This window comes from Lathamus discolor, chromosome 5 (assembly GCF_037157495.1).
Source record: "Lathamus discolor isolate bLatDis1 chromosome 5, bLatDis1.hap1, whole genome shotgun sequence".
NCBI lineage: Eukaryota > Metazoa > Chordata > Aves > Psittaciformes > Psittacidae > Lathamus > Lathamus discolor.
Genome location: NC_088888.1, coordinates 6245318 through 6258307, shown reverse-complemented (window position 1 = coordinate 6258307; position 12990 = coordinate 6245318). Strand labels below are relative to the sequence as shown.

At 35.7% G+C, this 12990-nt stretch overlaps 1 protein-coding gene across 5 annotated transcripts in view; it reads left to right on the top strand.

Annotated features, from left to right (window-relative positions):
* Positions 1-12990, top strand: part of PLEKHH2 (pleckstrin homology, MyTH4 and FERM domain containing H2) — a 58013-nt gene that overhangs the window by 13376 nt on the left and 31647 nt on the right. For 3 of the 5 annotated variants that reach the window (XR_010612815.1, XM_065679523.1, XM_065679520.1), the window contains 5 exons: positions 6117-6179; positions 7179-7328; positions 7767-7850; positions 9380-9461; positions 11198-11380. Coding sequence is in view for 4 of the 5 variants with exons in the window: in XM_065679523.1 (XP_065535595.1) it covers positions 6117-6179; positions 7179-7328; positions 7767-7850; positions 9380-9461; positions 11198-11380 (562 nt within the window). In the remaining variant the exon portion in view is untranslated. Of the gene's footprint in view, positions 1-6116; positions 6180-6570; positions 6659-7178; positions 7329-7766; positions 7851-9379; positions 9462-11197; positions 11381-12990 lie in introns of all 5 variants that reach the window. The other 2 variants (XM_065679522.1, XM_065679521.1) reach the window with 2 other exon arrangements.

Here is a 12990-nt window from a genome sequence, read left to right as displayed (position 1 = left end):
ATACTTTGATTTTACATCTCTATTTATGTGTATGGTCTATATGGCTTAACTGGTCAGGTTATCTTTTAATGTTTCTTGTACTTTATAAAGATTTAGCACTGTCCTTAGCATATACATGATACATAGAAGACAAATCAGTGTCAAGACAGGAGAAATAATGTTTGAAAATATGGACAGAACATACCCAGTCACCTTTTTAATAAATGAGTTACAGAAGTAGGAGGAATATTACTGTGTTTTCCTATGCTAAACCACCAGAAGAGAGACCTTTTTGTACAAAGACTAAAAGTCATGCTTCTAAAACAGTTTTACCATTGCTTTTAACTAACAAACATATATGCAAGGCTTTATACATGTATAGACTTAGCATAATATATTTTAAAACATGAAAACTGGCGGTTGTCAAAGCCACTGACAAACAGATGACCTGCTTTTAAGTAGTACTGGCCGTTTTCTTATGGAAATGCAGACATTTGTTGAAATACTTAGATTCAAACAGAAATATAGAACCTAAAGGGGAAATACTGGTCACATCTAGTGCTCTGGAATAGCTGGCAGTCATATTCTTCAAATCATTTATAAACTTATTAAGCACCACATAAAAAGTCAGATCTTTTTGTCTTTATACCTTCCATTAGAAGGCAGTTCCAAAATCTATTTTAGTCAATGTAGAAAATGAGGGTCTTCTAATTTCCAGCCTATGTTTATTCATCACCTATTTATATTTGCTTGTATCTTTGAAAAACAGTTGTAGGTGTGCTTATCCCTCACTTGCTTCTCCTATTTGTTTATTTATACAAGCAACCATATACCCATGTTTCTTTGGTTTTGTTAAGTCCTATGTGCTCTGAGGGCTGATAGCTCACAAAATCTGAAAATGGACACATTAACTACTTTTTATGTGGAACATTATTTTTCAAGCACAGATGGTTTGGGCCTTTTTTTCAGATGAGGAAGAATTAAAAAATTGAAATACAAGGGAAAAAGAGACTCTAAACATGCCATGCTCGAGTCACTGGAAGTTCTTTATTTAGTCGGTAGACAGACACTATTTCTGCTTCAGAAACATTAGGTTTTAACACGTTTTTTGGTTTTGAAAACTCTGACCTTGTATCAGCACACTTTGAAAGGCTTACAGAGAAGTGCTTTTCATTCATGAAAGGTCATGTTTTTTCATGTATTTAGTTCAAAAAGATTTTTAAAAGTTTGTTATGCAGCAGTGTTGCTTATACTATTAAAAATGAGGAGACTGTATTATGCACTGATTATAGTGCAAATTGTAAATGTGACTGAGATGATATTATATTGAAAACTGACTTGGATATAAAGTTAATTTTTTGTTCCTAAAACTTTTCAGATTTCAAAAGGGAAAGAATTCCAACAATTTTTATTTTTAAAATAAAGTATTTCCTTAAAAATTACTAAAGACCTATTCCAAATACAAAAAAAAATTAATTTCTGTAATTTCTTGCTAATGCACATTACAGGAACAATGATCAGTATATATTTATATATAAATGGAAGCATGTATATACGTAAATGCATACAAAAGGAATATTTTGGAAATTTCTGAGTGATGACTTTTGAGTTTATACTCTTTGGTGATTTTGTGCAATACATGTTTTAATAAAACAAAAATTTCTTGCACAAAAAAATGTATGTTGAACATTTCTGAATAAAGCCAAGAAACTTCCAGGTGACCTTTGAAAAAGAATTGCTATAGGATGTGCTTTTGTATTATAAAGAACTCCCAGCCTCCCCAGGCATGTGTGTTGTGCTTCAATGTCCAGACCTCCAAGGCAGTACACCTCTTGGTTTTTATTGCTGCCATGTTTCTTCAAAGCGTTCAGAATTTATTCACATGTGGCATTTTTCTGTTCATTGTTAGAACAAAAATAGCTCAGTTTGATGAGTGTCAGATGTAGAGTGGTCATTTCCTTACTAAGTTTTAAAACAAGCCTGTTTCTAACAATAGATACTGTTTTCCATAATTGACGTAATTGATGCAGCATGCACTAACACATTTTCTGAAAATTGTAGGAGAATTTTTACACTTATAAAGAGGAGAAGGTGCAGCTTAAAGTAGCAGTCTGTTCTTTGGTACCTGTGCTGATACTGTTCTTTAGTCAGTATGCGTGCATTTTTTGTTCATTTGTTTGCCCAAAACATATATTCTTTAAGACCGTAAAACCAAACCCAGTATAGATTATGACAGGACACTTCTGATTCCTTAATGAGTTTTGGAAAGAGCCAGAACCAATCAGATATGTGTGACAGTATTCCTTACAGGAGGTTTGCTGAACTGAGGCATTATTTCAAATTATGTCATTCAGGACATGATAGAAAATGAAGCTTAAATATACTTTATGTGCCAAATGTTATCAGTGATATGCTGGCCCTCCCTTTTTCTCCTGGGAAGCCAACTTTGTGTCTGTTAGTAATTTACAGACTAGTTCATTCAAGAAGCATCTAGCCTAATAGCTGATATACACTATTTAATTGCAGTGATACTGGTGATACGCATAGATGAATATGGAAAGAAGCTAATGGGACAGAAGTCTGATTCAGCAAACTTTTCTGTTTTTCATATCCCCTTCTGTATAAAGTCAATATTGAGATACTGAATATTGATGAGTTGGTCATCAATAGTCAAGCTTCAGCCATAGGTAAGAATTCTTTCTCCTGCGTCTGTAAAGCATTGTGATGCCTCCAAATGTGGATATGGCTACAGTTACTGGCCACTTCCTTCATGATGTTAAGTAGGTAAAGTTTAGGTAGTATTTACTTCTTTTTTTGTTAAATTTTGTTTGATGTTCTTAAGCTGTCTGTCCGTCCATGACCTGAAGTGCTCATAGTCACTGGGAAAGAGAATTCACCACTGTATTTTATTCTTGAGAATTTCAAAGCATGACTTTTGATTTAAACAATTAGCTATAAGTCCAATCACATATTTTCATCTTCTCTCTCCTTTCTCTTTCCCTCTCAGTAATGCTGTGATCATTCTTACAAAACTTATTACTAACTTAAGAAGAAGGTTTAAGGTTAGGTTTTCCTTGTGAAGAGAAATCCTTCCCCTGGAATTAGTTCCAGTCTTTTGCCCAACAAGTTTAATGACCTCCAGAGTATCCTAAAGCAGTCATACTTTCTCTTTCTTTCTTCAGGCCTATGGAGTAGCAAAGCAGGCAGAGTATAGATGTAAATCTTACTTTTCAGACAAAACCATTTTGTGGATTGGTTAGAGATTATTTATGGAAATGGGGAAAAAAATATTTTGAAAGTTTCATTATTATTACAACAGGCACTGCGAAAGAAACCTACCTAAACTCTAAATAAAGGTAGAGTCAGGACTGACTTAGTAATTGTTACGTAGCATCAAATTATTGAAATGCTGGCCAATTTAACTGCAATAGAAGTGCTCATGTTTGGTAACTACGGTATCCCACTCTTGCTGAATGACACAGATTACTTTTTTTTTTTTTTTTAACAGAAGCCTCCTAAAATAAATTGAAAACCCTTTAGAAATCTGCTGAATAAAATCTCACATTTAGTTGTTGGCAGGAAGCTGACTGACGTATCTACGTTGTGAGATCACGCAAAGCTTCTTGGCATACCTGCTTGAAATAGTTAACTCTTAAAGAAGCAAAAATAAACCTTGTTCTTCCATTTTTGATCTCTGAATGCTATTTTTATTGGTAATTATTCTCTCAGCCCCTTTGGTTCCTGGCTTTACATTCATCTTGGCAACAGTTTTATTTAAACCATGTTCTTTGTCCCAGTAGTCTACATGAATGTATTACTATGTTCTGGTTCTGTGCAGCAGTACGTATTCCTAGCAAGAGGTGCCTTGGGCAGTTTCAGTGCAGAAACATGCAAGGAACGTGGGGCTTTGGTTCTACACAACTCAAAACTATTGTGTAGGAGAGCAGCACTACTGCTTACTGTGTGTACAGTGGTTCATTGATGGTTAGATGCTGCTAGATGGACTAGTTGTTTCAGGTTTAAGCTAAGTCAGACCTAGCTGAGCTGCAGGTGGGTGGACCTGGCAAGCAACATTTTCAGGTTTTAGTTCCATTTATTAAATCTGCCATGTTTCTGATACGACCTTACAGCAGAAATGAATTTTACTTAACAGGACATAAATTGCCAGTTAACTGCAATGGCAATCGTGCATTTATGAATTATTTGACTGTGGAAATGGATGAACAGCTTGCTACTTGTCAACAGCAAATTTCACATTATAGGTCTCTGAAGGAGTTTTCTGCCATAATACTAAAGTATTAACAATGTTCATTAATGATATAATAGCTGCACTTCTACTTGGTTTAGTGCAATGTTTTTACTACATTGGAATACGAGCTGATCACATATTCAGAAATACCTTCAATTTCTGAATCCTCAACTCACTAAAAAAGAAATGTCTTAAAATCAGTATTAAAGTGAGTCTTGTAAACCAAAGTACTGTTTGAAAGTAAAACCAGACAGATGAAAAGTAACCTGAGGAATCAAAATTCTAAAAATTAAACTCAAACTCTCAACATGAATTCATATGAATATGAAATGAAATACATGTGACCAGAGAGAAACAAAGAAAGCTCAGCTCCCTGTCCATCTGTCCAGACTGTTAGTACATGAATGACTGGGACTATCATACCCTTGAAAGTGTTCTTGCAAAACCACTCATTGAGGAACTGACCACGTGCGCTGTGAAATGTTTGTTGCTCTTGTACCGGTGGTGTGTTGTGATACTATGATGTGGATTTGGGGTTCTTGTATAATATGAGGAAGTACTAGAAGGTCAGTCACAGCTTTTTTTTTTTAATGTTTGTAATTTTCTCCATTTTCAGTTTTTTGATTGATAGAAAATGATCACTGTGTCCTTGTCTGGACAAGGTGCTAAGAGTACAAAAATCTGCTTCATGTGATTGACAACATAATTAGGAAGAGAGAAAAGGAGGCAGAGAGTGAAAAAACAAACTGAAAGATGCCAGAAATCAAGTACAAACAGGACAGAATGAAACTAATTATGTTAAAACCAAGCAGTAAACTGGACAAGGAATAAACGGTTTTCATTTGTATCATGTGCTTTTCTGTGAATGATTTTGAAGCTGAATACTGAGTATCCCAATGTTAATTGTTTGATATTTCATCCTCTTCAGATGAATTGAATTCTTAGCTAGGTATTTCCTGAGAAGCAGTAAGTCCTTAAATCATGGAATACCTTATGTACTTTCTAGTGTTATTTCAAACCACAGTTTACTTTTGAAAAGAGGACAGAATTGTATTGTTCACCAAAATAATACTAGAGAACTCCTAAAAAAATCTAAACAAAGTATTTCTTTCTGGCCTCTTCTGTTCCATATTGTTGGCAAAGCCTTCAAAATAAATCATTTAAAATGCAGGGAGTTTCCAAGGCCCAGGGCAAAGGTTGAGCCTGTGATTCATTAGGCATTGTTATAAAGTTATCAGATCAGGGTCTGTCATTGCTCAAAAGTGATTGCGCTCCTCAATGTTGTGCTAGTCTCTGACTTCATTTCTACTGTGGTTTTTTACATTTGTCTCCATGGAGCACATGAGTCCATCATGTCTCTTCTGCCACATATCTCCTTCTTCCACTTGAGAGATGGAGGAGTCTGGCACAGGCCTCATAGCACAGTTCCTCCCAAAAGCTATATTTGTCAACTTAAGAAGCATTAGCAGCCAAATTATATCATGTGCCAGCACCCTTTACTTTTGCCACTTTTGGAAGGAGGTGGAGGACCTCAGCACTTTCTAAGACTGTGAGCCTGCATGACGAAAGTTTCAGGGCTGTTGTTGAAGGAATTTCTACTCTTGGTAGCAGGAAAAAAAGCAGTATGCCATATAGCACCCACAAAATTATACTGTGAAGAAAAGTTGGTGTGGTGTTTTTTCTGTAGAAGAATCTTAACAATGTTTTAGTACAGTCATAATGATGAATTATCTTCCCCGTCTGACACACTGTTTGTCCATATTTTATGCTCCTGCCCATAACTTTTCTTTCCTTCTTCAAAATAGACCATGAAAATGTTTCACTGTGGTGTTCCTGGTGATGAGCAGAAGGCATTACCATTTTACTGTATGTTTTTATGTATCTACAGATGCAGCAGCTTGAGAAACAAGTTATAGATGCTGATCGTCAAGCAGAGAGAGCTTTTCAGCAGGTATATATATAAAAATTGGAAAATATCCCCGTTAGCTATGTGCATGTTACTGTAATGAAGGGAAATTTAGAACATTGCTATTTTTCTTAAGCATTGCTCAAAAGCAAGATGACAGTTTCCGTTTACATGTATTGATTTGTCCTACCGGAGATGTTCTCACACCTTTCTCTATTCACTATCCAGTTCAGTCTAATAAAGTCAAAGCTAATGGCACAAATCAAAAATAGATACATGTAATGAGCTCCTTTATTGATGCATCAGGAGTCTTTGATGCGCATGGAAACAAAAGAGATGAAACAGTGACCTATAGTAGAAAATCCGTAAGAAAATAAAACAAGACTATCCAATACAGTCTCTAAATAGGATTATTCTATGTTTGTTCTTCTTGTAGAAGTTACATCATCTAAAGAATGAAATTGTGGTTAACTATTTAACCAAAGTTACTTTTTGATACCAAATGACAGATACAGCTACTGCAGGTATTTTATGAACTTATCTTTGGTATTCCCGAAAAATCCTTCATATCTTACTGTGAGACAGATAGAAACTGAAACTGTAAAAAAACCCACGTTCATGTACTAATTTGGAGTTAGAATAGCCACTTTTTAGAGTGTTTCTGTTAATTTGTAGGGGTTTTTTGACACTGTGCAGTTGTTTATTTATTAAAACATTGTTTATTAAGCCTAACAGCTTCCTCTATGTATTCTTCCTATACTGGTGTTTCTGACAGCTTATGTGTTACAAACCTAGAAGTCTCTCATAGACACTGACAAAATCTGTATAAAGTCTATCAGTGTTTAGCCAGTCCTATTGGTATTAAATGTATAGGGAGACATAACAAACTGTGGAATTTTTACTCAAAATAGGCTTCCCAACTTTGTAGGGTTATCTTGAATCTGAAGTGTGGGGCAATTTTAACAGTTCATCTTGTGCTTAAATTACTACCTTTAACCTGAAGTACTGTGTTTCTTAAAGTCTTGTGTTTGACCTTCCACATAGGTACAAGTCATGGAAGAAAAATTAAAAGCAGCCAATGTTCAAACAAGCGAATCAGAAACCAGGCTGTACAAGAGATGTCAAGATCTGGAGATCCTGATACAAGATAAAAATGACATAATACAAAAGTTGGAGCAACAACTTGAAGAACAGGTTAACAATAATGGTGTTAGAAAAGATGAGCATCAGTTCCATTCTGAATTATACAAAAGGAAAATAAAAGGACAGAAAAGTTTAGCATTATTTCTGTTGTTTGCTTAAAAAGGTTCCCATTAGAAGTACTGCATTAGAATAAGGTTTTTTCACTTGCAAATTATGTTCTGGCTTCCTTTGAAAGAACATCTAACTTTTAAGAGGGGAAAGATGTTCTTCCTCTTCACTGTTTCCTCTGAAGAGCTTCAATTTTTCCTATGGAAAGGAGGAACAGCAATCTCTGTGAATGGCCTATTCATTTACATTTTTTTTAAAATCATCATGTATTGCCCAGGAGACTGAATTACTTCAAGCAATCTTAGGATTTGTGTCTGAAGAGACTACTCAGGCAGACTGTAATACGCAGTGAAAAACATGCTTATGTCAATTCTTTTCCAGAAGCAAATAAGACTGCAAGAAGCAAAAATCATAGAAGAAAAAGCAGCTAAAATAAAAGAATGGGTGACAGTCAAGCTCCATGAGGTATAACTCTTGCTACGGTACTTGTACAGAAAATATAATGGTGTGACTGGATATCCCCTAGGCTATTTGGCTGTTAAAGGGCTTTTTGCCATAGTAAAAGGAAAAAAAAAACCAAACCAAAACCAAAACCCTAAACAAAAATCCCCACCAAACTTCCCAGTTTCATTGATCTATATAGATACTTGCTTGAAAGACTGAAATTAAAACAACAGCACAGAGGGCAGAGTATCCATCTCACTTAAATTCTGATGTCTAATTTGGTCAGCTAGTATAGCTACATCTTCTTTATGGAGAAAGGGCCCAGAACTGCTCTCTGGAAGGTCTACTCATCTCCACCAAGGAAGAGAGATTAGCTGGCAAACTGAGCTTGCTCAATCAGATGCCTGAAGTATTAATTCCCCAGAAAGCTGACCAAGTCTGGCAGAAAAAAGGACTTGATATTTTTTTTTGTTTTCCAATGCCCACAGTACTCTTAGTCATGAACAGTTTCAGGGACATAATGACTGTTCTCAGAAGAGACCAGTTGTCTTCATTGTTTCTCTGCTGTAGTGAGATAACCATGTCTTTGCCCTGCCTGTGGCTGCTAGTTTTTGTGTGCTTTCTCCTCCTTGTTTGTATAGAATTTAAAGCTGCCTGTAAAAGTTAAAATCCTACTCTGTTGTGGTTAATTGGAAATTATACTCACTCCAATTGAAAACAAGTAAATACTATATTTGAAGTAGGAAACTAGAAGTAACATTTACTATTAGTCTGCAAAGCGAGTTTTTGAAACTGTGTAATAAAAAGACAAGTAAGTGTAGTTAAAATTGTCTTGAAAAAGTTCAGGCAAAATCAAATATGACTCAAATTATTTACTTAGTTTGAAAGGTGGAGAATCTCGAGCTATCTGCATAGGGGTGGGCAGATGTCACCCAGTGGGAAGTGGAATTGCTGGCTCCCCTCTTTGTGATATGGAATACTCAGATTCAAATCTTATCTTTGTCTAATTTGGAGGAGGAGTGTGAACCAACATCTTTTATCTCCTGGTAGTGGGTTACAACAATAGGTTGTTGGGGTTTTTCTTTCTGTAGAAGGTTGTCTTGTTTGTGTAAAGTTTTTTAGTACCTATATTTTAAATCTTTGCTGTGGGATGGTAGGAGGCATTAGCACCATCATTCTCTCTAATTTGTCTGCTTGCTTTTGGGTTTGCCAAGTGGCACAGAAATTAGTAACTCAATCCCTCCGCTTTTATGAAAAATACTGATGAAGATTTCTTTTTCCTTATTATTATTGAGGCTTTTTAAAGCAGTCTTGGGTTTGCTTGTTTGGAGGAATGATTTTGACAGAAGTTAAGCAAGTAATCATTGCAGGGAATTTAATTGTTCAGGATAAACAAATGCTTAGACTGGCATTAAGAGAAGTAGCAGAGAGGAGGTTGCCATTTGAATCAGTTTTCTTTGGATAGGCAGAAATTCAGAGAAAGTCTAAATGATGTAATAACTTTAAAAATTGTTTCACCCATGGATGAGATTACATTTATATGCTTTTAGTTAGAGGTGGAAAATCAGAACCTTCGCTTGATCAACCAAAAGCAAACCAAAGAGATGAAAACAGTACAATCTAAACTGCAAGGTAAATCTACAGTTTTTTAAAAAACTTCTCTATTTAAACTATATAAACTTTCTATTCCCTATTAATTTGTGCAGCCACATAATTGAAATACTCTGTGAAATCACAAAGATGTCAGTATGAATTGACATCAGAGTGACTGTACATGAAGGTGCTAGGCAAGCAATAATTTTCATTAAAAAGACATGCAGACAAACCACAACTGGTTTTTGATGTGTGAATAGGTATCTTTGTTACTTAAGAGGTTATGCAAGTAGTAGGATCTGACTGGATTTTTGCCAGATCTTTGCTTTCACTTTATAGTATTGGTGGTCCTAGCACTGTTAAGGAATAGGTGAATGTTAGTCTGCCTCCACTGTTTCTAGCAAATGGTCAGCTGGGACTCAGAATTATGATCAGATTTGTCTAATTACTACATTTGACTTAATTCAGCCACAGTGTCACCAGGCTCCTCTCCAAGTGGATATGATTGATTTAAAAATTGTGGACTATAAACACGGAAAAGAGGAGTATCTCTTCCAAAGAGCATTATTTCACCTTAATCACAGCTGAATTTTATTCACTGCTGTGTTGCCTGTTCACCAGCTTTCTTAAGTCTCTCTGAAGGTTCCCCCAGTTCTCTCCATGCCAGGTTGACTTGCCAACTTAACTGTCACCTGAAAATCTTACTAGTTTGCTACTTAGTTCTCATTTCTTGATAGTGTATCTCATGTATGTATGCATACACCCAGACATTTAGAAATTTGTGTATGTATGTTTATATGTGTGTGTACACACGTTAACATGCATAATACATGAAAATCTAAATACGTACAAAATACATACATACACAATATGCTGCTTTTAAACCAAGATGCACCTGTTAATGAAGAAACTGGATTGCTTTGTTTCTTTGCTATTTTTTCATCAATAACAGTTCTGTATATTTCAGCACTTAACAGCTTTAGTCATCCTCTTTGGGGAGATCTATTCAGAGGCTTTTTGAGACACAAGAATTTGTCAGCTGGTTTTGAACACACATTTACTGATATGCTAAAAAATATTAAGAAATTTACTACCATTTGCAGTGTCCATGCTGGTAACAGGCTATAAACTAGGACCATGTGGTACTGTTTTAAACAGTTTACAGGTATGGATAAGGGCCTTCCTGGATCTGCCACAGAACTTTTCATAAACATGGATGGGCAGCATTGTTTTATATCAGTTTCTGGCAGAATAGCTGTGCCTAAGGACAAATTTCATGTTCTCAATGCAGCTAATAATTTTATTCATCCACCTTCTCTTGAAGTCCTCCATGTATACCTTTTAAGCCTGGTAACTTGCTGCTTTACATTTGCTGTAGCACCTATTACAGATTCTCTTAATATTTTTATCTGAAGGGAAGGCCACCACATATTTTAATACTACTGTTCTACAGTCCTTCTCATATTATCTATTTTACACCAATCCATAGGTTTAATATCAGTCACAACAGAATAAAATCAGGTATTTCCACATGTTTTCATTCTGTATCAAGTGCATAGTTTATATCTTACTGCTGTGAAATTGTTAAAAGAATTTTTTTTCCTTTTATACTAAAAAGTCAATCTTTAAGATCTAGAAATTTAGCTCTAGGTTTCTTTTGATATGGGGAGGTATCTTCAAAAAACCTAACCAACTTTACACTGCAGAGTAAAGAGACCAGTAGCATAGTTTGCTGTATCCCATTAACACAAGATTTTTGAATTACTGTTCTTCAGAAGCTACGGGCAAGAAATCTGTTACTTCAACACAAAAGCCTGGAGAGTGTCAGCGACTAAGCAGTTTGACTTTTGGATGCTTTTCAAATAGAGCAAGAAGTCCTCAGCCATCTTCTAAGTTTGAAGAAATAGGCAAATCTTCATCTAAAGAGTCAGACTACACCGAAGGCAAAAACGTGCTAGGTACTTAGTCACCAATATTGCCATTTTATTCTGACATGGGTGGAAATCTAAAATTGACAACTGTCAGTGTATCCAAACCAGCTGTTTTCAAAGTACATAATAGTACTGTCTCACTCTTCAGTGCTAGTCTCTAATACTAGGAAGAAAGCCTGTTGAGCACTACAATCTCCATAATACCACTAATGCATTGTTTGTCAGTGTGCATGTCTGATAGGGTGCATTGGTTTCAAAGGAAAGGATTTCTTGTGGCTCAGGTTTGCTACACAGTAGTGTAAGGAGTTTAAGGCTGCTTGTCCCCCAGAGAGGGCTGTTACATCTTTATGCCAGGGTAGAGTCTCACCTAAGTCCAGTTTCTGTATATTTTATCTATGCTGTCACTGGTGTTCCAGTGTTAGTTTCATGCCCTAACTCAACAAGATCAACTCAGTAATCTTTCATTAGAATGATGAAGGTCAACAAAAACCAGAAGGGAGTCTCAGGCATCTTTTCATACCACTGTTTCCCATCTGAAGAAAGAGAAAGGTCCGATATCAGTTCATATAATTTCCCCAACAAGCCCTGAAGTGTGGTAGTGCCAGCAAATTGTCGTGCTGTTATGCTGTTACAAGCATAGGCAGTCTGTTGCAGTTTGCTACTTCCCTTAAGCAATGAAAAGCTCGGGAAGGAGGCTCTGGTCCTTCGTTTGAGTTCCACAGTACTATTTATGACCTCAGTGTTTTCTCCACAGTTAATCATGGTACCCAAAATTGCAAGTTGAGCTCTGTAGAAAATCAGAAACTGAAATAGATCCTGTTAAAATTTTGTGTATTTGTATTACACCAGGTTCATTACAAAGGTGGGTATGTATTATTATTTCCATTTTTATAGATGAGGGAATTGAAGAAAGAATCTTTTTTTCAAGGGAAGGGATAAGAAATAAAGCCTTATGCTTACTGAATGGAAACTGATCAACTTTTGTGACTTCATTATTTTAATGTGGACTAAATTAAAATCTTTGGCTTGTCCAATCCACATCAACTATCCCAAGTGTCTGTGTAGAAAAGGCCTAGTTCTCACATCTGTTTTAACTCAGGAGTAGCACGTGGGCCTCACTGACATGCTGCAAGCTATAGCTCTCTCTTGCAAAAGCAGGTAAAAGTGAAATGCAGAAACAAAGCTATTTTTAATACAGTGTCTTTCCCTAAACGTTTTTCATGAGCCTTTCTTGTATATCTTAAGCATTCACCATTGGGAATACAGTAATAGCTTGCAGAAGACATTTCTGTGTATAAACACTGTAGAAGTGGTCAGAATACTTAATTTGCTAATGTATATCTTTTCTGACAAGCTTTCATTAAACTTTAACTTTCCTTAGATTTAAAATAAAGTAGCTAAATTTATATGCCCTCTTTAAGTCTTTAGGGTTTGGGGGGGGTGTGCTTGTTTGTTTGTTTGTTTTCAACAAACTTTATGCCTCCAGTCTGCTTATTTTTACACTTACTGCTATTTTTAGTTTGACTAGAACTTTGAGTAACGTCTGTTAAAGTTTTTTGGCAAACATCATTGCAACTTCAGTTGCATTCAAAAACTTAAAATACTTTCTTAAGGTTTATTATTTATACTATTATGAA